This window comes from Mytilus californianus, unplaced genomic scaffold (assembly GCF_021869535.1).
Source record: "Mytilus californianus isolate M0D057914Y unplaced genomic scaffold, xbMytCali1.0.p SCAF_21, whole genome shotgun sequence".
Taxonomy (NCBI): Eukaryota; Metazoa; Mollusca; class Bivalvia; order Mytilida; family Mytilidae; genus Mytilus; species Mytilus californianus.
Window position 1 is genome coordinate 4,889,166 of NW_026262670.1, and position 27,654 is coordinate 4,916,819.

At 33.3% G+C, this 27,654-nt stretch overlaps 1 protein-coding gene across 2 annotated transcripts; it reads right to left on the reverse strand.

Moving 5' to 3' along the window:
• Window positions 1–955: 955 nt before the first annotated feature.
• LOC127731983 (uncharacterized) lies at window positions 956–27,581 on the reverse strand. 2 transcript variants are annotated; one of them, XM_052240975.1, is made up of 6 exons: window positions 27,443–27,581; window positions 19,115–20,327; window positions 16,205–16,406; window positions 10,631–10,828; window positions 6,995–7,128; window positions 956–5,292 (listed from the first exon to the last, which is right to left on the reverse strand). In XM_052240975.1, exons 2-6 carry the CDS (start codon window positions 20,249–20,251, stop codon window positions 4,648–4,650), a joined length of 2,316 nt encoding a protein of 771 aa, XP_052096935.1. In that variant the 5' UTR covers window positions 20,252–20,327; window positions 27,443–27,581; the 3' UTR covers window positions 956–4,647. The 2 variants fall into 2 exon arrangements, with proteins under 2 accessions (XP_052096935.1, XP_052096934.1); XM_052240974.1 differs by lacking the exon at window positions 27,443–27,581 and adding an exon at window positions 27,239–27,378.
• Between the last annotated feature and the right edge of the window lie 73 nt (window positions 27,582–27,654).

Genomic DNA, 27,654 nt, shown 5'->3' on the forward strand with positions numbered 1-27,654 from the left:
AAAACAAATTTCTTGTTAGAGGGGTCTAAATACAGCACAAACAACATTTTCCAAAAGACCAAAAAAGTGAAAAAGTATATTTTAACAAAACGCATTTGACTAACAGGTCGAACAACAAATGTTCTTAAACCCTGCTGACTGCCATTGGCGATTGCCAAATAAACGGATCACCGATGTAATAAATGGATCTTAATTAAAAATTTAATACTAAACAGGAAACAAGTAACTTGCGGAAAAGATGATATACCACAAACAAAAGGTGCAAAGGTTAGAAATACACTACATAATATTATAAACTCATAGATAACAGGACAGGATTACAATTTTGTACGCCAGACGCCATTAACAATCTATGTCTTGTTGTACAACTCTGCACTTTACACATAGATGTACACTGATCCAGGTTAGAGACACAGCCTCTTTAGAGCCTCTAATTTTATCCTCTTGAAACAAAATGTTTTTTGAAAGAATTTCCATATTTCCTAGTTTCAAATTTGCTGTTTCAGAATCTAAAGAACTTAAGGTAATTTTATTGTTCCTAATTTTTTAGGATTTTTTTTTAAGGATGAAATTTGAAAAAAAAAGGCAGGACAGGAGTTTTTGAGTAAAAAAAAAGGCAGGATAAACTAATAAAAAAAAGGCAGGACCGAATAGAGTGAAAAATAAAAATGCAGGACAGAGATTACAACTTAAAAAAAAATGCAGGACAACATTTTTCATCCTAGCCCCCCCCCCCCCCCCCCCCCATAAAAATCAAATGGTAGCTCCCTATAATGAAAATAACATCACGTCATTGGTTGTACTTCTAGCATGTTTTTAAAAAAACGTGTTTTTTTTTTTGTGAAACAAACACAGGTTAAAGGTTAATCTGATGCAATTTTTGCAATAAAAAAAACATCTCAATAAATTCTGAATTTACAGTACTTCTTAAGGCAGATGAAAAAATAACAACATCTTCTTTCCAACTCCATTTTTTATGATTATCAGTTGATTAGTTACATTTGGTATAAAATAAGTTTCAACACTCAAATATGCATAAAGGGAATCATTATAATTAAAAGTAATGGATGATTCCATAGGATTGCTTTAAACTAGGTTACAAAAGCGCTGATTGCGAGGGAATATTTTAACAATAAAGATGGGATGCACCATTTAGATAATCCTTAAGATTCATCTTTAATAAATGCAAACTGTACTTTTAAGAATCTAATGCACCTTTTAAGGAGGGTCTGGATGGGGTTTCCAGAATAGAGCTCGAGTATAATGGGCAAAACGTGCAGAATAAAGGGCCAAAAAAGAATAGAGAAAAATAGGCAAAAAAAATAAAAGAATAAAGAAATGAAGGACCCCCATTGAGACCCTCTTCAATAGTTTAATACAGTTGACCAAATACACATTACAAATATCAAATTCGGTGCTTCATTCCAATTTGACTTGGCCAATGATTTTAGACCCCCAAAAAACTACAAAAAGAATTAAAATATTCTTAATAATGTTAATAGAAGGGTTGAAGCATTAGAAAGGTAATACTATTATTATACACAGACCAATATAATTAGGCAGTTAATTACAATGAAATACAAACAAGTGCAAAATATGAAAGACAAAAGTGACATATATAAATTACAATACATGTAATTGCATTTTTATGCATAATCTCTAAAAAAACATTTTATGCATAATCTCTAAACAATCTCACAGCATGGGAACCTTTCTAATTTCTCAAACTATCAACAGATCAATTTCTTCAAGAAACAAAAATAAAACTTATACTATGGTATAAGATAAATACATTTAGTAAGTCAACTATTAGTTATCCTCAAACGGTACATTGACTAACAATACATACTGCTGTAAATTTCGCAAGGGTCTAAAGTCATGACAAGCATTTTACCCCATAATTTACCTGAAGCAATCATTTAACTGACCATTTTAAGACCAAAATCATACACAAAACCGAGCAGGAAAATAACACAATATATATGTTAGCTAATTATGACTATCTCATTAAAGCTGAGGTTTATTTCATATTTCCCTAAATTTCTTGTTTAAGGGCAAATGACTCATTATTACCGGTACCTGGTAATTGTTTTTCTCATCAATAATTATTGCAAGTACAATCCATTGATATAACGACTGTTCCATTTAAACAAATATGGTACCTAAGAAAGGCACTTTGAAAATTGGGTAGCCTCCTATAGAAGTGATTTTTTAATTTCCTTTGATGTACAAAAATTAATTTTACGCCAACATATCGTGATTATGAAATGCCTTCCACATGTTTCATATAAGTTTTTAGGGAACAGCTCTAAGCAAATTTGTTTTGGAGGAGAATTAAAATGATATGCGTAACTGAATTCCATTGCACTGAATTCTATAATTAGAACTTACTATAAATGATTAAATAATCAAAGTCCTTCAGAATATGAAGAGGTAAAGATTGTTTTCAATTTAGTTTGTGAACTTCAAATAAAAAATTGGAAGTTGTATTGAGGTGGCAGGTACCAGTTTTGGTGTACCAGAACATGTGTCCCACGCAGAAATGTTGTTATAGTTAATAGATATATAATTGCATTATGTGGACTGAAAAAATAAATGAATGTAAATTCAAGGCTATTGTACTACATTAGTAAGTAGTTGCATTCACAGGTTGGGGATTTCCTTCACATATGGGACCAATCAGAAGTCAAAATTGGGGTCTCCTCTCTTAATTTCATCCAATCAAAGTGGGAAAAAAATTCAGTTTCATGTAAACAAAAATATCTTGAGATTTTGATGGAAAGGATAGGTGCTCTTATTCATTGAATATCATTTATCTCTTGAAATTTGCCTAAAACTCTTGTCTGCTATTAGCAGGATTCTGGAGGTGAGTATTAGATTTGTATGAGACCATCACATTTTTTGCCTTATTTGCAATGCACTTATAAATTTAAAAATCTCCATGCTGGACAGACACCCAAATTTACAGTTTTTTTTTATATATTCACTAAAGCATGCACACATCTTAGTTACCCGAAACCATAAATTATATTTGCATATTAGCTTGAATGATTTTTCAGAAAATTAAATCATAAAACCATGAAATTCTAAAGATTTATTGTAAAATAACTGGTTTCTGCCACCTAAGCAAAAAAACACATTTTGGCAATATTATGAATTGAGTTATTTCCCTTTGTCCATGCAATTGTTGGTAGGACAGATAGGTTCATATGTCTGCAACTTGTGTAAACATAAGTTTTTTTTTTCTTTCTAAGTACGGTAATGGACACACACCCTTTTGAAGATTGTATTGCTAAGCATGTATTATGTAAGAATTGCTTGATATGGTCATGGATGGAACCTGAAGAATGTACACCTGACTACACTTGTTACATGTATGTTGTGTGTACTCAAAAACAGGTAACGTGTGTACTCAAAAACATAGACAAAAAAAGATTGAAATATAGTTTACCAGCCAGTGGCTTTAAGTATTTGATGCACTTTCTGGAATCTATACTAAAAAAACCTTGATCATCATGATCAAACTTAAACACAAACGATGACACACGCAGGAGCCATAACGTCTCAAAAACTAAAACATTAAACTACAACAAAACAAACATCACAGCCAACTATATAATATCAGTTATAGTAAACAATTGCACATAATGAAATATTGGTCATAAAATTTTGATACATATAAGATTCCAAATATATACTCAAAAATAATTGGATGTGGCCATTGCTTTCTTTAGAGGCAAGAAGTCCCTGAAATAACCTTGTACATCAATGTTTGGGCCATCTACTTTTTTGTCAATAATAAAATTTATCATTCAACTTTTCTTTGCTAACAATGTGCACTCAGCCTTCTACTTTAAAATCAGCTTGTTACTTAAATATGTAAGGAACACAATGTCCTAAAATGATTTATAAGTGCATAGTGGAGTTTTTGTCTTGAGATAAAAATTTGAACTCTTATTGAACACTAATATTATGAATACCAAGAAAAAATATTTGAGGCATTTTTTGACCTGCCAAAACTGAGAATTTCACGGGTTTAAAAAATGCTATTTGTATACCCTTTACTAAATTTTTGGAAAAGTGTAAGGGGAGATTATTCAAATATTGGAAAGAAAATTTAAATCCGACAAATTTACTTATATAAACAATTATTACATGTACTTACATCTTTTAGTAAATGAAAATTACTTTTTAATCTGTACCCCTGACAAGTAATGACATTGTTATATAGTCTAGCAATATTGATTTATAAAGACTACTGTTTTTATACTACCTCTCTAGTCAAAAGTATTTTATAGCAAAGTTAATGTGACATGAAGTACAGAATAAATTAGCAATGGCCGTAATTATAAATAGCAGAAGGTACTTTGTATTTTTTTCAAACATGCAAAGAGTTTTGTATGACTTTGTTGTATTTTATATCTATGTAAATAAAAAAAACAAAAAAAAACACTAATTTTCAAATTTATCGTAGCAGGGCTTTAAAACAATCTTCTCCTAAACATTTTCACCTTCTTTTTCGGCAATTCATAAATTTATGGAATATCTTCAACAGAAAACAATGAATGACTAGCTGACAAAAACAACAATATATATCAAATACCATCTGCATAATTAGATAGACCTCAGAAAATACTTAGACAACTACTAAAATCCAGTATCATAGGTTTCCATGGAAACCAATCCATAATATGGGTCCATTTGATCACAGATTTGTTTAACTTGTTGGATTTCAGAAATGGCAGTTTCGTCATTTGCATCATTACTCAATGCAATTTCATGGCCATCTGCTTTCTCATATTTCTCTAGTTTGTCTGAATCTGAAGAGCTGAAATGATCAAGATTTTTCTGTCTTCTCGTTCCTATTCTTCTCCTCTTTTCCTTTACAATAACAGGTTTAACAGAAACTCCATTTTCTTTCAGTTTTACTTCTTTTTCTTCTTCTTTTTCCCATTTGACAGGAAGTTTACCAAGAATTTTGACAAAACATCCTTGTGAGTCCACATTTACCTCAGTAACAACTTTATGTTCTTTTGTATCATCAGAATTTTCAAACAAACTTTTGTCTTCAACAAAATTTTGATCAGTACTGCCATCTACTTCCTGTTCAGACTGATCACCTTCCCCTGGTGATATTTTACTTGTTGTTTTAACGTGAAGTACCACCAAATCATCTTCCATGGTGACTTCAGCAGTTGTTACTGTGTTGTCATGGATACTAGATGTTGTCTGCTGTTCTTGAGATTTATACCTTACAACATCTAATGGTGTCTCCTCATTCTCGGAATGGACCTGCAAAAATAACAGTTTGAATGTTAGTTTGATATTGTTGTGAGGGAGGTATCTCCAGAACCAGACAAGTGTCCTACCTACAAACCTTTATATAATTAGTTTTCAATTAAATCAATTTGAGCAAGAGTTATTTCCCATTTGTTGCTATGTCTATCCGCACAAATTCCTTCATTAATCTGCCAAATTTAACTTGTTTAACTGACAGCTAGACTTTAAAAAAAATTTGTTTTTTGAACAATTTTAATTTGTTTAAGCCTTGCTTAATTCACCACTACGATCTAGTAAGGATCTCTTATCAAACTTGTTTCCATTGGTTATAGCTAGTCAAATAATAAAACCAACCATTTCCCCCTCAAAATGGCTGCCAAGAGAAATAACTCAAATTCAAATTACGTCGTAGTGAAAGCTATCTTTAGAGGTAATCCATCCAAAGGGTTGTGTGATGCTTCTTTTATAATGGACTTCTACAATCTATCACAACCAACATAATAATAACAACAATACAGTACCCTTGACTCATGCCCTAAAATTATAATTACCTTCCAACCCTCCCCCATTCATTTTAATGAGAAAGTCCTTATTTATAAAGACTGTACAGGGACTGTTAACATAATTGAAAACCAACAAAATCACAATTCCAAGAAATCCCCAGTATAACAAAGATATCTCAGATACTGGAAATCTTTAATACCTGATTTGAAGGTGTGTAAGATTTTTCAGTCTTGCAGTCTAATTTCTGACTTGTTCAAGCATTCAAGTAAAAAATCTAAAAAAATGCAAAGGGTCTTGTTCCTGTCTTACACAGAAGAAAGGGGGAAGACAGGGCAATATCAAATAATTTTTATCTCTCTGACAAGCTTTTCTGAGTAAGAGATATTTGGTCTCTGTTGGAGAGTTGTCTCATTGGCAACCATACCACATCTTCTTATTTTCATATATAACTAGTGTGAGATTTGTCAGTTTTGCAATTTTGTCAGGAAGAATCATTCTCTAACTTGTTGAATGTTCAAATGGATTCCAAAAATTTCAAAAATTCCCAAAATCAGTGAAAACAGGCATATATACACTGGTATGGTGTCTCTCTCAAAAGTTTAGGTGAGATTACTCTTTCCCACAAGGTTATTTGTGAAATATCCTTGGGTTCCCATGGACTGAGATATTCCTGTCTCCCCTTCCTCCTCAGTGAGACAAAATACACTGTCTTTCCCCCGCCATTTGATTATTGAATGGATTTTAATATAGAAAGGTTGAAGATAAAGAATCAATTACCATACAAGAGTTCAAGGTAAGAAAATCTAAGACATCCTTTGATAACATTTATAGTGGTCTCTGTTTCAGAAGCTGGGAATCTCACAACCAGTTGTATACAATTTCCTAGTCTTGTACTTTTGTTATTGACATCAACAATGTTAGTTTTCTTGTTTGAATTGTTTTACATTTGTCATTTTGGGGCCTTTTACAGCTGACTATGCGGTATGGATTTTTCTCATTGTTAAAGGCGGTACAGTGACCTTTAGTTGTTAACTTCTGTCATTTGGTCTCTGGTGGAGAGTTGTCTCATTGGCAATCATACCACATCATCTTATTTTTATATATTTAACTACATGTAGCAAAAGGGTGAGAAGTACATGTTCCTGTCTTCTGGTTTTTATAGGATGTAGTTGTCATACCTCATCTCCTTATTGTACCATTCTACACTTACCCAAACTTTGACCTCTGTGGAACCATGGTGATCATTAGAAGAGCTGCTTTCCGTAGAGGTCATGGTGTCACTGTGATCTGAATAAGGAATTCCTATTTCTACGTCTCTCAAAGCTGTTTCTGTTTTTCTTGATGCTATTGTTTTGTGCAAAGGAAAGTTAAATGTTAATGAAAACAACCAGAACAATTACAGACTAGAATCAATGAATCACAGAACAGATTTTTAAAGAGGGTCTGGATGGGGATCTTTTTAAAGAGGATATGGGTGGGGATCTTTTTAAAGAGGATATGGATGGGGATCTTTTTAAAGAGGGTATGGGTGGGGATCTTTTTAAAGAGGATATGGATGGGGATCTTTTTAAAGAGGATATGGATGGGGATCTTTTTAAAGAGGGTCTGGATGGGGATCTTTCATTTCTTTATTCTTTAACTTTGAAGATTCTCTAAATTTTTTGCCCTTTATTCTGCACTTTTTGCCCATTATTCTCTATTCTGTAAACTCATCCAGAACCTCTTTAAAGTCTCATTAGGAAGTCAGATATAACAGACATGTTTATATTACACGAGCAGTTGTTCAATCTGCAGCATTTTATCTGTGTCTTTCCAAAGCCAAAAAACAATTCAGTATCTCAGAATATTATCAGTGTATCTTGGTGGTGAATTTTCAGAGAATGCTGATGATTGTGGGTAATTCCCTTTGATATTTCTCTATGAATATTCCATATAAGTAATACATGACAACATCCTATAGCCTTATCACCTATCTTTATTCCATAAGTAATACATGACAACATCCTATAGCCTTATCACCTATCTTTATTCCATAAGTAATACATGACAACATCATATGGCCTTATCACCTATCTTTATTCCATTTATTCCACAAGTAATACATGACAACATCCTATAGCCTTATCACCTATCTTTATTCCACAAGTAATACATGACAACATCCTATAGCCTTATCACCTATCTTTATTCCATAAGTAATACATGATAACATCCTATAGCCTTATCACCCATCTTTATTCCACAAGTAATACATGACAACATCATATAGCCTTATCACCCATCTTTATTCCACAAGTAATACATGACAACATCCTATAGCCTTATCACCCATCTTTATTCCACAAGTAATACATGACAACATCCTATAGCCTTATCACCCATCTTTATTCCACAAGTAATACATGACAACATCCTATAGCCTTATCACCTATCTTTATTCCACAAGTAATACATGACAACATCCTATAGCCTTATCACCTATCTTTATTCCATAAGTAATACATGATAACATCCTATAGCCTTATCACCTATTCTTATTCCATAAGTAATACATGACAACATCCTATGGCCTTATCACCCATCTTGATTCCATAAGTAATACATGACAACATCCTATAGCCTTATCACACATCTTTATTCCATAAGTAATACATGACAACATCCTATAGCCTTATCACCTATTTTTATTCCATAAGTAATACATGACAACATCATATGGCCTTATCACCTATCTTTATTCCATTTATTCCACAAGTAATACATGACAACATCCTATAGCCTTATCACCTATTTTTATTCCACAAGTAATACATGACAACATCATATAGCCTTATCACCTATCTTTATTCCATAAGTAATACACGACAACATCCTATAGCCTTATCACCTATCTTTATTCCACAAGTAATACATGACAACATCCTATAGCCTTATCACCTATTTTTATTCCACAAGTAATACATGACAACATCATATAGCCTTATCACCTATTCTTATTCCATGAGTAATACATGACAACATCCTATAGCCTTATCACCTATTTTTATTCCACAAGTAATACATGACAACATCCTATAGCCTTATCACCTATCTTTATTCCATAAGTAATACATGACAACATCATATAGCCTTATCACCTATTTTTATTCCATAAGTAATACATGACAACATCATATGGCCTTATCACCTATCTTAATTCCATTTATTCCACAAGTAATACATGACAACATCCTATAGCCTTATCACCTATTTTTATTCCACAAGTAATACATGACAACATCATATAGCCTTATCACCTATTCTTATTCCATGAGTAATACATGACAACATCCTATAGCCTTATCACCTATTTTTATTCCACAAGTAATACATGACAACATCATATAGCCTTATCACCTATTCTTATTCCATGAGTAATACATGACAACATCATATAGCCTTATCACCTATTCTTATTCCATGAGTAATACATGACAACATCCTATGGCCTTATCACCTATTTTTATTCCACAAATAATACATGACAAGATCCTATAGCCGTATCACCTATTTTTATTCCAAAAGTTATACACGACAACATCCTATAACCTTATCGCCCCCATTTTTATTCCACAAGTAATACATGACAACATCCTATAGCCTTATCACCTATTTTATTCCATAAGTAATACATGACAACATTCTATAGCAATATCACCTATTTTATTCCATAAGTAATACATGACAACATCCTATAGCCTTATCACCTATCTTTATTCTATAAGCAATACATGACAACATCCTATGGCCTTATCACCTATTCTTATTCCATAAGTAATACATGACAACATCCTATAGCCTTATCACACATCTTTATTCCATAAGTAATACATGACAACATCCTATAACCTTATCACCCCCATCTTTATTCCATAAGTAATACATGACAACATCCTATAGCCTTATCACCTATCTTTATTCCACAAGTAATACATGACAACATCATATAGCCTTATCACCTATTTTTATTCCATAAGTAATACATGACAACATCATATGGCCTTATCACCTATCTTTATTCCATTTATTCCACAAGTAATACATGACAACATCCTATAGCCTTATCACCTATTTTTATTCCACAAGTAATACATGACAACATCATATAGCCTTATCACCTATTCTTATTCCATGAGTAATACATGACAACATCCTATGGCCTTATCACCTATTTATATTCTAAAGTAATACATGACAACATCCTATAGCCTTTCACCTATCTTTATTCCATTTATTCCACAAGTAATACATGAATTGAATTTGATTTTGGGTGTTTTAACAGCACTTTTAAGTACCGCTTTTGGGCTATTTCGTGGCGGCCAGTTTTTATTGGTGGAGGAAGCCGGAGTGCCTGGAGAAAACCACCGACCTTCGATAGGAAAACTGACAATCCTCGTCAATTAAGATTGGAGTCGGAGTGCACCTGCACGAGCGGGGTTCGAACTCACAACCTCAGTGTTGACTGGCTAGTGATTACATTAGTAACTACTTAGACCACTTGGCCACCGAGGCCCAAAGTAATACATGACAACATCATATAGCCTTATCACCTATCTTTATTCCATAAGTAGTACATGACAACATTATATAACCTTATCACCTATCTTTATTCCACAAGTAATACATGACAACATCCTATAGCCTTATCACCTTTTTTTCAGCTCATGTTTTGGCATTAATAGTTTTATAATGTAATGCTATGCACATTCATGAATTAATGTGTTCGGTCACTCCTTAAATATTTTTCTACACTTGAACTTTTCAGTTAATTATTCTATACATAAGCATGATAAGTATATATATATACCTAGTTGTGCCTTTGTTCTGACTTTATTCATTTCCTCTTTCTGTTTTCTGTAGTTTCTAAACCATTTCTGTCTTTTACGCCAGTGGTAATATTTGACGCCAAAGTAGGTAGGCACAAAGATGACACTGCCACCTATGAACACGGCAGCTGCTGCTACAATTAGGCCACTTAGCAGGACACCTCCAAATATTTTTGCACCTAAAATACAAAAAAACCACTGGTGTTTATAAAAGGGTACAGAGAAACAAACACAGTAAAAGAACAAACAAGAGGCTGTCAGAGTGACAGCAAACCGGATTTTCCTGCAGAGGTTGAACCCTGAACAGTTGAGCATGTATGGACACTACATTTAAGCTTAAAACAGCTCTGAATTTGGATTGTGATTGAATATTTGACACAGCATAGGTTTGTGACACAAAATGAATGTGGTTAAAGAACTGAATTATTTGAAATTGGACATTTACCTATTATGGTCTAATATCCAAAATCTAAGTACATATTAGAATCAGCATATCAAAGAACCCCAATAATTAAATTTTTGATGAAAGTTTAGTTTAGGACCCTTTGGACCTCAATGTGAACCAATTTGATAAAGGAGCCAACAATCCAAAATCTCTAAATACATGGTTAGATTCAGCATTTCAAAGAACCCCATAAATTCAATTTTTGTTGAATCAAACAAAGTTTAATTTTGGACCCTGATTTGGACCAACTTGAATACTGGGCCCATAAATCTAATATTTAAATACAGGTTTAGATTCAGCATTTGAAAGAACCCTATATATATTTAATTTATGTTGAAATGAAACACAGGTTAATTTTATCCATAATATTTTCTGTGCAAAGGGAAATAACTCAAACTGGATAAATATTTCTCTAAAATAAGATATGATGCAATTTTTCAAATTATAATCAATAATATAATAACAGCAACCAGTGATGACTAAGTTCTCTAAAATTAGATATAATTTAACACTCAAACATTGTTAGAATCAGCATATCAAAGAACCAAAAGAATTCAATTTTTGATGAAATTAAACAAAAGTTTAATATAGGACCCTTTGGACCTCAGTGTGGTATTATCTTATTAATAATGAAAAGAAATACAGGTTTAGATTAAGCATTTCAAAGAACCCTATATATATTCAATTTATGTTGAAATCAAACACAGTTTAATTTTGGACCCCGATTTGGACCAACTTGAAAACTGGGCCCAAAATCAGAAATCTAAATATATGTTTATTAATAGACAATATAAGCTTAGTTTTTAAAGGAGTTCACTTCATCAAAAAAAAAATATATAGCATTCAGAAAATTTGCCACAAAATTCTTCAAACAATTTACCAAAGAAAAGAAGAAAAAAATCCAAAATTTTATTTATCCTTGATACAATGTCTTTTCAAAATCTATAAAACTTATCAGTAACAAGAAATAATTGTAATCTCCCAAACAAAGCTCCAATAATTTGTCATTCCCATGGTCGCCTGACATTGGGCAAAGTCCAGTACAAATATGTTTGTGATATGCATAATCAACGCCTATGGATTGACCCTGTATGTCATTCAAATCTTCTTGAAATGACGAACAGGAATATATATGGTTTAGGGGTGGATATCTCTACCCTTTACAAGTTTTCAAAAGGGGGGGGGGGGGGGGGGGGGGGATGTGATCCCCAGGGGACTCGCCCTTTACTTCATATGATTTGTTTTTTTGTCCCATACAAGAATATATATGGTTTAGGGGTGGGGATCTCGACCGTTTACAAGTTCTTAAACAGGAGGGGGGGGTGGGGGTGACCCCATTGGACTTGCCTTTTATTTCATTTGATTTGTTTTATTGTCCCATACAAGAATATATATGGTTTCGGGGTGGGGACCTTCACCGTTTACAAGTTTTCAAAAAGAAGGGGGGGGGGGGGGGTGGGGGTTAACCAAGGGGACTTCCCATAAATTTTATTTGATTTGTTTTACTGTCCCATACAAGAATAGATATGGTTTAGGGGTGGGGATCTCGACCGTTTACAAGTTTTCAAAAAGAAGGGGGGTGGGGGTTACCCCAGTGGATTTCCGCTATATTTCACTTGCTTTGTTTTATTGTCCCATACAAGAATATATATGGTTTCGAGGTGGGAATCTTGACTGTTTACAAGTTATCAAAAAGAAGGGGGTGGGGATTACCCCCATGGACTTCCCCTATATTTCATTTGATTTGTTTTATTGTCCCATACATGAATATATATGGTTAAGTGGTCATGGTGGTGGGGATCTCGACCGTTTACAAGTTCTCAAACAGGAGGGGGTGGGGCTGACCCCAGGGGACTTGCCTTTTATTACATTTGATTTTTGTTTGATTGTCCCATACAAGAATATATATGGTTTCAGGGTGGGAATCTTAACGGTTTACAAGTTTTCAAAAAGAAAGGGGTAGGGGTGAACCCGGGGACTCCCCCAATATTTCATTTGATTTGTTTTATTGTCCAATACAAGAATATATATGGTTTAGGGATGAGGATCTCAACCGTTTACAAGATAAAAGCAAATTCTCAAATTGAAGAGGGGTGGGGGTAAGAATATATATGGTTTAGGGAGACTTAATTATCTACAAAATGTCTAATAATGAACAGTAAATTTCAAACTTCATTTATACAGTCCTACTAGTAAATTTCAAACTTTATATATACAGTCCTACAGATCTTATCAGGAAACAGAAAATTTTCAAATAAATCTGTCACTCCAATGATTATCATATGCTAAGATATTTTCCAGATCTAATTAATAATGAAAATCATACTTGCAAATCTGAAGGTTATTTCCCTTTGAACAGAACTAAGGTTTAACATAGTTCTCTAACATTACATATATAATAATTAATAATGTAATTAACCTCAAAATGTCTAATAATATAGCTTATAATCATCACCACTTAGGAAATAGAAAATTTTCAAATAAATCTGTCACTCCAATTTTTATTGTGAGATAAGACATTTACTTTATGCTTAGTCATAATATGATAACAAGAGAAAAATATTTAAAAATACCATTTTTGGATATTAAAAATGATGATAACTCAAAAAGGAGAAATATTAAAATCGTGAAAATTGAACTTGACCTTCATTTAGTCACAAGAAACAACATATCTAAATTTGAAAAAAAATCATCACAGAGTTTTCATGTTATTGATCATGAAGAGACACTGTTTGGCAGCCACCCGTCTGCCCGTCCGTCCACCTGCCCGCCATACATCCCTAAATCAATAACAAATATATCCTTCGAAAATCCGGTTAAAAAGTGTGTAACTCAATAAAAATCAAATACAAATTAAATGAATAAAACAGAGCTTTATCAGAGGGTCTTCAATAGTGGTCCTACAACAAATCAGTATTCTATAATTTTTTCACTACTCTTTATAAATTGTAATGATTATTCTCTATTCTTTATATTTTAGCACCCCATTATTCTTTATTTTTTTGGGCCTATGTTTGTTTTATCTTAATTTTGTTGGTCCATTTTTCTGTAGTATAGGCCCATTATTCTCTAATCTGTAAACCCCACCCAGACCCTCATATTAGAAACACAGTAGGCTATGATGTCTTCCCTGCTAATCATGATTGAATTTGATGATTACTATGATTACAGTGATTAAGATAAAGGTTTTACTACAGAACATTACACATAAACTTTAAATAACATTATCAAGATCCATCAAAAAAGGGTCAAGGTCATGTGAACCCTGGAAGAAACACATGTACAACTTACAATCCATTAGCCAAAAATAGTTAACCAACGACTTGAAGTATCGGAAAAATGGACCTAATCATGAAAATCGTAACATTGACCAACGGACCATGCAATTGTGATCATGGTCAGATAGACTCAGACAGTAGGACATGGTCACTTAACAGTCATTCCGTACACCAAGTATAGTTGACCTACTGCTAAAAGTATCTGAGGAACTTATAACCTCATCACAAACTCTTAGGAATTGATCACTGATCCATGAAATGAAGTCGATAACAAGTAATTATTTGAATCTGGAATAATTTTGAATTCTAGAAAATTGATAAGAAATGTATGATGAAAACTTATCCAAATTTAGTGGGTTAGCCATGCACCGTTGGCTAAGGTTCAAGTAACTTTCACTTATATTTTAGTATGAACTAACTAACTCCTGTTAGCCATGCATGCATGCCTGGCTATCTCTCTTTAATTGGGTAAGTTTTCATCATACATTTCTAATCATTTGTCATGATTGTCCAGAATTCAAAATTATTCCAGATACAAATTATTCCTTGTATGACAAAGTTAGGTGAACCCTGTCTGATTGACACGTATATCTTGCAATGGTTCTATATATCAAAATATAGTTTTCCTATCACTTATAATAACTGAAAAAAATCACTTGACAAAAAATACTTTTTTATAAACATGAAAATGAGGTCAAGACAATTGACATATATGCCAGGAAGAAATTTGGTAAAATGAGACATAGGTGTGTAAACAAGATATGAAGTATTGAGGTCTTCTACCTTCTGCATATCAAGCTTTATGGGAAGAGCTGATGCCGTCAACTGGATTAGGAACCTTAAGTGTCACATTCTGAGACATTCATCGCCAGTGAGACAAAATCTAGGTACTTTAAATTCAGATATTATTGCAAGGCTTTTATTAATGCGAATAATGTGACTGGGTAAGCATCTCAATAATCGGAACTTGCATTCTGAATTGGATACATATATCTGCATGCAGATTTTCCTGAAATCGCAATAATTAATCTCACATTTTTGTCTATTCTTCAAAAATTGCAAAAAAAAATGCATGCAATAATTTCTGAATTTACAGTAATAAAAAAACAAATAAACAGCTGCAGAAGGAGCACAGGTCCACCCACATGTCTATCAGATTGGACATGTTCAGATGTTGGACATAGATTTAATGCAGGTCATTGAATGAACAAGACAATCCATATGTATAAACTTTATAAGTATTCCATACCTGTCAACTTTTCAAAATCTCCATGGGGGATTTTAAGGGCAAGAGGACCTAATACTCCTCTTATATTAATTGTCATAAGAGTTTTTAATCTGCTACTTTATTGTTTGAATGAGTATGTATATGCTTAGATACCCTTTTAACTCATTGGAAAGCCTGTTTTGAGGTGTTCTGTTTATATAATAAAGAATTTCAAAAATTTAGGTGAACACCTCTCATGGGGGATATCCCCCATAAATCAGGATAGTTGGCAGGTCTGGTATTCATGAAATCAAAATAAATATACACATGATATAAACATGGCCTTTTTATGATTTATCCAAAGCCCTAAAACTAAAAAACAAAAGTCTGTTATATTTGTTTTAAATGTTTTGCAATAATCAGGCTGTTGATTTTTTTTGCATTTTGTGATGTCGTGACTTTTTATAGCTGACAATACATTTTTGGTTTTTCTCATTGTTGAAGGTTATGACCTGTAGTTGCTTAAATTCAGGTCAGTTTTGACTCTGGTGGATAGTTGTCTCATTGACAATCATACCACAGTACATCTCCTTCTTTTATATTGAAGTACTGAAAATTAACCTACCAAGAACACTCCCCCTGACTGCCTTCCTAGCCATTGGCTTGTCTGGTAGTAAGTTATATTTACATCCAAACGGACTAAATCTGTCGCTGTGTTTACCAATCAGTTTCATCTGTATGTACCGATCTCCACAGCGGTAACAAAAACTTGTGTTACAATTCCTACAGGTCATGTGACTACAGCCACTCTTCTTCTGGATAAATACCTATAATAAACATGATAAACATGATTACTAACAATTCCTACAGATCATGTGACTACAGTCACTCTTCTTCTGGATAAATACCTATAATAAACATGATAAACATGATTTATAACAATTCCTACAGGTCATGTGACTACAGCCACTCTTCTTCTGTATAAATACCTATATTAAACATAATAAACATGATTTATAACAATTCTAACAGGTCATGTGACTACAGCCACTCTTCTTCTGTATAAATACCTATAATAAACATGATAAACATGATTTATAACAATTCCTACAGGTCATGTGACTACAGCCACTCTTCTTCTGTATAAATACCTATATTAAACATAATAAACATGATTTATAACAATTCTAACAGGTCATGTGACTACAGCCACTCTTCTTCTGTATAAATACCTATAATAAACATGATACACATGATCTATCAGGCGTATCCAAGGGGGGGGGGGGGGGGCTGTTCCAGGGGGTGGAATCCCCTTTTTTGTTTGACAACTAATACTTTTGTATTGAGACATATGGTTGGAACCCCCTCTTTTTATATGACTTGCATGTGTTGGAACACCCCCCCCTTTAAAAAGTGGCAGGATCCTCCCCTGATAATTACATGTTCACGAACAGAAAGTGAAACAGAGTGTTGTCAGATCCTTTAATATTGTAAGCATGATCTGATTGTTATTATGTGTAATAACTCTTTAGGGTTATGTACTGGACTGTCTGTTTGTGTTATAACTCTATAGGGTTATGTACTGGGCTGTCTGTTTGTGTAATAACTCTTTAGGGTTATGTAATGGGCTGTCTGTTTGTGTAATAACTCTATAGGGTTATGTACTGGACTGTCTGTTTGTGTTATAACTCTATAGGGTTATGTACTGGGCTGTCTGTTTGTGTAATAAGTCTATATGGTTATGTACTGGGTTGTCTGTGTAATAACTCTATAGGGTTACATGTATGTACTGGACTGTCTGTTTGTGTAATATCTCTATAGGGTTATGTACTGGACTGTCTGTTTGTGTTATAACTCTATAGGGTTATGTACTGGGCTGTCTGTTTGTGTAATAAGTCTATATGGTTATGTACTGGGTTGTCTGTGTAATAACTCTATAGGGTTACATGTATGTCATGTATGTACTGGACTGTCTGTTTGTGTAATATCTCTATAGGGTTATGTACTGGAGTACTGTCTGTTTGTGTAATATCTCTATAGGGTTATGTACTGGACTATCTGTTTGTGTAATAACTCTATAGGGTTATGTACTGGAGTACTGTCTGTTTGTGTTATAACTCTATAGGGTTATGTACTGGGCTGTCTGTTTGTGTAATAACTCTATAGGGTTATGTTCTGGACTGTCTGTTTGTGTAATAACTCAATAGAGTTATGTACTGGGCTGTCTGTTTGTGTAATAACTCTATAGGGTTATTTCCTGGACTGTCTGTTTGTGTAATAACTCTATAGGGTTATGTACTGGACTTTCTGTTTGTGTAATAACTCTAGAGGGTTATGTACTGGACTGTCTGTTTGTGTAATAACTCTATATTGTTATGTACTGGGCTGTCTGTTTGTGTAATATCTCTATAGGGTTATGTACTGGAGTACTGTCTGTTTGTGTAATAACTCTATAGGGTTATGTACTGGGCTGTCTGTTTGTGTAATAACTCTATAGGGTTATGTACTGGGCTGTCTGTTTGTGTAATAACTCTAAAGGGTTATGTACTGGACTGTCTGTTTGTGTTATAACTCTATAGGGTTATGTACTGGAGTACTGTCTGTTTGTGTAATAACTCTATAGGGTTATGTACTGGGCTGTCTGTTTGTGTAATAACTCTATAGGGTTATGTACTGAGCTGTCTGTTTGTGTAATAACTCTATAGGATTATGTACTGGGCTGTCTGTTTGTGTAATAACTCTATAGGGATATGTACTGGGCTGTCTGTTTGTGTAATAACTCTATAGGGTTATGTACTGGGCTGTCTGTTTGTGTAATAACTCTATAGGGTTATGTACTGGACTGTCTGTTTGTGTAATAACTCTATAGGGTTATGTACTGGGCTGTCTGTTTGTGTAATATCTCTATAGGGTTATGTACTGGAGTACTGTCTGTCTGTGTAATAACTCTATAGGGTTATGTACTGGGCTGTCTGTTTGTGTAATAACTCTATAGGGTTATGTACTGGGCTGTCTGTTTGTGTAATAACTCTATAGGGTTATGTACTGGGCTGTCTGTTTGTGTAATAACTCTATAGGGTTATGTACTGGGCTGTCTGTTTGTGTAATAACTCTATAGGGTTATGTACTGGCCTGTCTGTTTGTGTAATAACTCTATAGGGTTATGTACTGGGCTGTCTGTTTGTGTAATAACTCTATAGGGTTATGTACTGGACTGTCTGTGGCAGAATAATTAGAAATGATGGTGGACATTTAACAGCAGAAGCAGAAGGGCTATGAACTGGACTGTCTCCAACTGACAACTTTTCTTCCACAGAAGACCATTCACCTTGGAGGTTTATAAAGTTGACTCCCATCTATAATTTACACCAGGAATCAATATCAAAACACGCTTTGGAGGTTTATAAAGTTGACTTCTATGCATATTTTACACCTAGAGTGACAAAAAAAGACAGCAAAGGCAACCAATTTCAAATCCCAATGTACATGTATCATGCATGTCATGTGTATTTTAAAGAGCTCCAGTCAAGCTTACCTTACATTTAGGACATCTAACAGCATTCTTTTGACCGTAACTCAACTCTTTGGCCCAGTTCTTCACCAACTTGTCCCCCTTTTTAAACTCCTTACATTTAACATTTTCATGCCACGGAGCATGACAATCAAAGCACCAGGTTAGTCCACACCGTGAACAAATGACTTTAAGACCTGCTGCCGAATTTTTCTTTTTCTTTTTCAATGTTTCAGGTGATGAGGTCGGTAAAATTTGACTTTTGTTTTGAAGTAAACAACATCGTGGACAAGTTTTCACATTGGGATCTTTATTTTCCTCGATTAAAAATCTGTAAAATTTATCTTTCAATTCTGTCGGTAGTAAAGCCAAAATTTCATCTCTATGAACATAAGAGTCACAATTAATACATTGTAAACGTACATTTCTTTGTTCCACCTCATTTTTTACATATTCCTGCAAACAGTTTTCACATACAGGTACATTACAACATAGCCTCTTTCTTGTATCGATGTTTTCTATCAGACAGATTTCACAATTTCCTTTCATTTTACTACTACATGGATATTGTGGATCCTGTTTTTGTCCATCTAGCATTTGACGCATTGGCCAAGGAATAGGTCCATCAAAATCCATTTCCAATCCTTGTATATCTTCTAGAAATTGCTGAATAAAACTATCATCTTGATCAAAGACATTTCTAAAACGATCTCCTAATCTGTCAGTGATATAATCTAATTCTGACTCTGCATCAAAATCAAAATCATCAATGTTGGTATCATCCTCATCGTCATCTGAATCGACCTTTAAGTTTTCTGGTACCATCTTATTTTCAGACCTCCTGGCCACTTCATGACTACCAGAAGCTTCATTGTCAGGGTGCATAGTAAAATGGCTCTTGCCAGAAAGTTTTAAATCACTGTCATTTCCATTTTTAAACTTAATAAAAATATAATTATCATGCTCAGTCTCATATGATTCTCTGCGGCCCTGTGCTGATACACCAGTGTAATCTTGACCTTTATACGTCATCTTTTGGCCTATGTCTTCAGAAATATCATCTTCAGTTTCCTGAGTTTGTTTTTTAGATTCTATAATTTCAGTTTTTGTAGGCTTCTTCACCGGAAACCTGCAAGTCCTGGTAGACCTGTCCACACTCATGTTTTCGTTAAGATCACCTGACTGTTTCTCTATTTAGCTTTTGTGTGCACAACATTCCATTTATTTCTGTGTGTAACTGAAAATGAAAGAGAAAACATTCATAATAATATATGCTAACAATAATCTACACACATAAGATATTTCAATATTCTCTCATTGGCAATTCCAACCTTGACTCTGTAATTAGAGATCTATTTGAGCGAGTTATTTCCCTTTGGAGGGATGTAAACTTTCATTGTCAATAAAGAGCAAGCAGTAAAAGTAATTTTATCTGTGTAGTCTGTAAGTCTTTTATATCTTATAACTACATATAATCTTTTGTTAAGCTGAACTTTTGATATCAATACATGAATGACATGTTCATGTAGTTATTTTCATTTAAAATTGATCAAGTAATTCAGTTTGTCCAGTTATAAGAGCCAGTCTACAATTGGCAAAGGGGCAGTAACTCAGTTTGTCCAGTTAAGAGCCAGTCTACAATTGGCAAAGGGGCAGTAACTCAGTTTGTCCAGTTAAGAGCCAGTCTACAATTGGCAAAGGCGCAGTAACTCAGTTTATCCAGTTAAGAGCCAATATATAATTGACAAAGGGGCAGTAACTCAGTTTGTCCAGTTAAGAGCCAGTCTACAATTGGCAAAAGAAATCTGCTTGTGGTAAAAGTAAATACTAGAATCAAATTGGTAATAATATGATGAATGTGTATATATAGGGTTTAATTTTATCAAAAGTTCAAAAAAACTTTAGTGGTTGCTTAAGTTAACAAGCATTCTGAGAGTATTGCATGGCAATACATAGTCCCCTACCAGTTAAAAACTCATTGTATTGGAACAAAATGCTAACATGATCTATACATTGTAACTTGTCATGGTGTAAACTATATTACAAATATCAAGTCAATATCTTCAAGCATGACGAAAAAAAGTGTTGAAAACTGATTATTTAAGTGGATTTTCTAAGTCCAAGGACAATAACTCTGCACAAAATCATCAGACCGGAACAAAATTCTAACTTGTTCGGTAATTTTTCATGATAAAACTATATACCAATTATCAAATCAATATTCTTTAGCATGACGAAAAAAAGTGCGGAAAACTGATTAATTGAGTGAATTTTCTAAGTCCAAGGACCATAACTCTGCACAAAATCATCAGACCGGACCAAAATTCAAACTTGATCTGTAACTTGTCATGATAAAACAATACACCAAATATCAAATCAATATTGTAAAGCATAAAGAAAAAAAGTGTGGAAAACTGATTTGCCCGACTGAAGGATGGACAGAGAGACAGACAGACGGACGGAGTGCAAATCTAAAGTCCCCTTTGACTTCATCGGTAGAGGACTAATAAAATGCTCCAATGCTCCACAGGCTGCAGCTTAATACTTCCTCAGAGGTTGAACCCTGAATAGTTAGGGCAAGTTTGGACACAACATTCAAGCTTAAGTTAATACAGTTCTGAATTTGAATTGTGATAAATATTTGACACAGCATAGGTTTCTGATACAGAATAAATGTGGTTTAAGAACTTAAAAATTTGAAATTGGACATTTACCTAATATGGTCCAACATCCAAAATATAAATATACAAGTTTTTGTCTTGAAACAAAAAAAAATGCTTGTTTTTTGCCCCTCATTCCTAAACAGTTAGAACAATAACCCCCAAAATCAATCTCGAATATCTTCGGATGGTGACAATGACAAAATCAGCATACCATTTGACGGCCGCAATTTTTTTGCTGTCCTATGAAAATTAAATCATCAAGAACATCGAAATAAAAAACTTTTAAAGCCAATTGCAAAAATGTACACAATGCAAATACCTGTATACATGAGGAGCTTAATAAAATGACCAAAATGGACCTTAAAGGAATTTATCTAAGGTCTAAAGACCTAACTATTAAACTAGACCTTAAAGGAACAGCCAAATTTGTATACAGCCAAAGAGCACTGACTATTGTCTATATCTGGAAAAAGACAATATGTCTGTAATTGAAGTTCACAGGTTGACCTGTTGTTTGGTTGCTGTCTAGTTGATGTTTACCCATAAACACCATTACTACAATTCCAGTTTTATTCCATGGGATTTTTAGGATAACAATAAATTTCATAATCATGATAATGAAAGCAATCACCATGCATTTTTAGGAAGCAAATGTAGCATAGTTACAAATGTACCATTTCTTTTTGATAATCATAATCTTGTATGATCAAGGTACATTGTAAACATGGTAATCATGGTAAATGTACACATGTAGATTAACATACAACGTATAAAGAAAAAGTGAAATTGTGACAACAAGTGTTTATCATGTTTATATGTAAATATAAATAGTTATCTACATGTACATCTTGGTCACGATCATATTGAAAATTTACAATAACACTTACATGGTTATATATATATGTAAGTAGTACATATATATATTCATGTCAAGAACATGTCTCTTAAGTCATGTGTGTACATGTAAGTCCTCTGAGATCATTCAACAAAAAAGTAAATAAACAATTAAATCAGCAATCAGAAATTCATATAAACTAGAGCAGTTAGAATTGCTAATAAAGATGGATTGAAACTCCTTTATCTATCATCTATCATTACTAATATAATCAACAAATTGAAGGAATGTCAATGTCATGGGAGGTGTACATACAAGGTTGGCAAAAAAACAGTCAATACTTGTACATGTATTGAACAGGCCTACGGCAAATACCAGGAAGTACTGTTCAACTGATATTTGTAAAGGAAATACATTGTAACTATAACAAGAGCATGAAGAGTGCACTCATTGAAATGTCTCTCCTGCATTTTGTACTTTATCAACCATCATTCATTTTTTTTTGAAAGTGTTAAATAGGTGAAATCAAAGACATCATTACCTGCCTGACAATAACTATAGTTGACCTATTGCTTATAGAATAGAAAATGGAATATGTTAAAGAGATAACCACATGACCTAAGAGCAGAAAACAGAAAACAGCCTAAGGCCACCAATGGGTCTTCAGCTGGCCCCTAAATAATAATGTATAATTCTGAGAAACAGACTTAACTAAAAAATAAAAACAGAAAACTAAATAAATCATGGAAATTAGGTCAACTTCAGATGAACCTTGTCAGACAGACATGTACACCTTACAATCATTTCATTGCCTTATACCGAATATGGTACATGTACTACCGAATTAGACTTCTTACCTTTATTTGTGACATTTTTACCTATTGTGTCTGTTTGTTTTGTTCACGCATCATTATCAATATTATTAAATTTGATGCGACTGTTGTACAAGTGAGAGGTTTAGCGCTATAAAACCAGGTTCAATCCACCATTTTCTACATTTGAATGCCTGTACCAAGTCAGGAAGACGACAGTTGTTGTCCATTAGTTTGATGTGTGTTGTCATTTGATTTTGCCATGTGATTAGGGACTTTCCGATTGAATTTTCCTCGTAGTTCAGTATTTTTGTGATTTTACTTTTTTTCATACACCAAATATAGATAGTTGACCTACTGCTATAATTATAGTACATTTATCTGAGGAACAGACCTAATCATGCTAATCATGTAACTTTAACCTTGATCAGAGATCCATGAAATGAGTTTGGGGTCAGGTGAACCTTGTCATACAGACATGTAGACCTTGCAAGTACATTTTGTAGCAGCGAGGAACCCATATACCAAATTTAGTTCTCCAAATAGTCAAATACTCATAACAAGTTTCTTTAGTCAAGACAATAACCAGTTTCTTCAGGCAAGACAATAACCAGTTTCTTCAGGCAAACAATAACCAGTTTCTTTAGTCGAGACAATAACCAGTTTCTTCAGGCGAGACAATAACCAGTTTCTTCAGGCGAGACAATAACCAGTTTCTTCAGGCAAGACAATAACCAGTTTCTTCAGGCTAGAGACAATAACCTGTTTCTTCAGGCGAGACAATAAATGATGTTAGGAATCGAAACGGTATTTGGAAGGCCATATAATTTACCTCAATTTAGGGTTGACTCTTGAATTTTGAAAAGTCGAAATAGGATGAACAGATTATATAAACCCGAAGGCAAATATAATACAAGCCCAAACGAAAAAATATAAACAAGTCTAAATTGAAAACAACGTTCAAACCTATGATTGCGTTGGATAAAAACCGCAATTTTTATACATGTGCATGTAAAACAAATGTCTTGGTCAGTCAGGGGACTTATTGAAGTAGCAAATTCGAAGTTTTGTCTCAAATTGTGATTTTGTAGTTTTACCAAAATTTTAAACACATAGGTTTAGATAATCTTTTCATTAGTAAAATTGAAAAAAATGAACTTTTTGCTTCTCTTTAGCAGCAAGGTTTATCCCTTTGATGCAATCATTTAGCTGCAAATTCTATTTTAGTTGAAAAAATGCTATAAAAATGGCTTTACATAATGAACTGATACTTTCTTAACAGATTTTTCCCAGCAGTGGGAGTTTTTTTCCTGTTAATTTCAATGTTTCATCTTATAGATTATGTAGGTGGGGGTTATTAAAATAATGATACTTAAAGAAGTGATTTTTTGGAAGGAAATTGAGGTATGATACTTAAACAAGTCATTTTTATGTCATTATCCTAGATTTAGTACAAGGTCATCACCTGACATGACCCAGTCATCCTATCAACACAGAAGTTGGTTCTGATAATTTTAGCAACATAATTAGTCCCTGGATCATTAGTATTCTATATTTAAAGTACAATAAAATTAAATCACTTAGTCTAGTGATTAATTTGTACTACTTAAATAGGTGATTATTAAAGAAAGACAACTCTTAGTTGTAGTTTCCAACCTTTATGGACATAGTGTTACTTGTATCAGTGATTTAGAAAATCACTCATTTAAGTAAGTCCCCTGGCTGTTGGTAGATGGGTCTAAATACAGCACAAACAACATTTTCCAAAAGACCAAAAAAGTGAAAAAGTATATTTTAACAAAATGCATTTGACTAGCAGGTCGAACAAGGGATGTTCTTCAACCCTGCTGACTGCCATGGCGATTGCCAAATAAACGGATCACCAGATGTAACAAAATGGATCTTAATTATTAATTTAATACCAAACAGAAAACAATAAACGTGCTACCGCATACATGAGGTGCAAAAATTGGTACACCATATCTGGATTTGGACAATTAATGTCTCTTCAGTGATGTTAGGAATCGAAACGGTATTTGGAAGGCCATATAATTTACCTCAATTTAGGATTGACTCTTGAATTTTGAAGAGTCGAAATAGGATGAACAGATTATATAAACCCGAAGGCAAATATAATACAAGCCCAAACGAAAAAATATAAACAAGTCTAAATTGAAAACAACGTTCAAACCTATGATTGCGTTGGATAAAAACCGCAATTTTTATACATGTGCATGTAAAACAAATGTCTTGGTCAGTCAGGGGACTTATTGAAATAAGTGATTTTTAAATCACTTACATGTATTTAAGTAGCAAATTCGAAGTTTTGTCTCAAATTGTGCTTTTGTAGTTTTACCAAAATTTTTAACACATAGGTTTAGATAATCTTTTCATTAGTAAAATTGAAAAAAATGAACTTTTTGCTTCTCTTTAGCAGCAAGGATTATCCCTTTGATGCAATCATTTAGCTGCAAATTCTATTTTAGTTGAAAAAATGCTATAAAAATGGCTTTACATAATGAACTGATACTTTCTTAACAGATTTTTCCCAGCAGTGGGAGTTTTTTTCCTGTTAATTTCAATGTTTCATCTTATAGATTATGTAGGTGGGGGTTATTAAAATAATGATACTTAAAGAAGTGATTTTTTGGAAGGAAATTGAGGTATGATACTTAAACAAGTCATTTTTATGTCATTATCCTAGATTTAGTACAAGGTCATCACCTGACATGACCCAGTCATCCTATCAACACAGAAGTTGGTTCTGATAATTTTAGCAACATAATTAGTCCCTGGATCATTAGTATTCTATATTTAAAGCTACAATAAAATTAAATCACTTAGTCTAGTGATTAATTTGTACTACTTAAATAGGTGATTATTAAAGAAAGACAACTCTTAGTTGTAGTTTCCAACCTTTATGGACATAATGTTACTTGTATCAGTGATTTATAAAATCATTCATTTAAGTAAGTCCCCTGGCTGTTGGTAGATGGGTCTAAATACAGCACAAACAACATTCTCCAAAAGACCAAAAAAGTGAAAAAGTATATTTTAACAAAACGCATTTGACTAGCAGGTCGAACAAGGGATGTTCTTAAACCCTGCTGACTGCCAAATAAAGGATCACCAGATGTAACAAAATGGATCTTAATTATTAATTTAATACCAAACAGAAAACAATAAACGTGCTACCACATACATGGTGCAAAAATTGGTACACCATATCTGGATTTGGACAATTAATGTCTCTTCAGTGATGTTAGGAATCGAAACGGTATTTGGAAGGCCATATAATTTACCTCAATTTAGGATTGACTCTTGAATTTTGAAGAGTCGAAATAGGATGAACAGATTATATAAACCCGAAGGCAAATATAATACAAGCCCAAACGAAAAAATATAAACAAGTCTAAATTGAAAACAACGTTCAAACCTATGATTGCGTTGGATAAAAACCGCAATTTTTATATGTGTGCATGCAAAACAAATTTCTTGGTAGAGGGGTATATATATATCTAAAGTTAGCAATACCATTAATAATTTTTACGTACTCCTATGAACTAAAAGGTTAATCATGTTACCGTTAATCTGTAATAGTTAATATCATTCATTTTTAAAAATTGCATCATACAAAGCATGGCATAGGGAATAGAATTAAAATAATTTTCCACATCAACAAATGTTTTACTAGAATTGATATCTATCAAAAGATACATACAATACATAGCCAGCTTGACAGACCTCAACATAATTATGATGATGAAATATTTAGATTTTGCTTATTTTTTTTTAATGGAAAAATTGTATTATGAAGATTATAGCTGTAATACCCTACCTGTTCGATTGAATCACCGAAAGAGTGTATAGAAAACAAGCACTTCACATGAAATGACAATTTTCTTTTAATAGATTTCTAATTTTATCAACAATAATCATTGGTTACTTGGTTAAGCTGATGATGAGTACATAAATAAACAGATCAACATTGTACATGTTGTACACGCTTAAACAAAATTATTTGATCACTTTCGGCGCTTACCCTAATTTAGTGGTAAAGGATAGCTAATGTCTTGAATAAAACAGATCACATTCTTTGTCATTTGATTAAAATAATTCGATTGTTTACGATTTTTGTCAGCTGATGAGGAACATTCCAATCCTCTTTTTTTCACTTTCGTAACATTTCTGACAGTTTGATGACTTCAAGGAAAACTCGGAAAATCATCGAACGTCATTTATCATTCTTTATCA

Bases quoted from the DNA above. Each gene is read 5' to 3' on its own strand.
- LOC127731983 (XM_052240975.1), bottom strand. From the start codon at position 20,251: ATGAGTGTGGACAGGTCTACCAGGACTTGCAGGTTTCCGGTGAAGAAG. The intron at 16,407-19,114 runs GTAAGCTTGACT...TGTTTATTATAG, and splicing joins TTAGATGTCCTAAATGTAAG to GTATTTATCCAGAAGAAGAG. The intron at 5,293-6,994 runs GTAAGTGTAGAA...TTATTTTTGCAG, and splicing joins CCACAGAGGTCAAAGTTTGG to GTCCATTCCGAGAATGAGGA.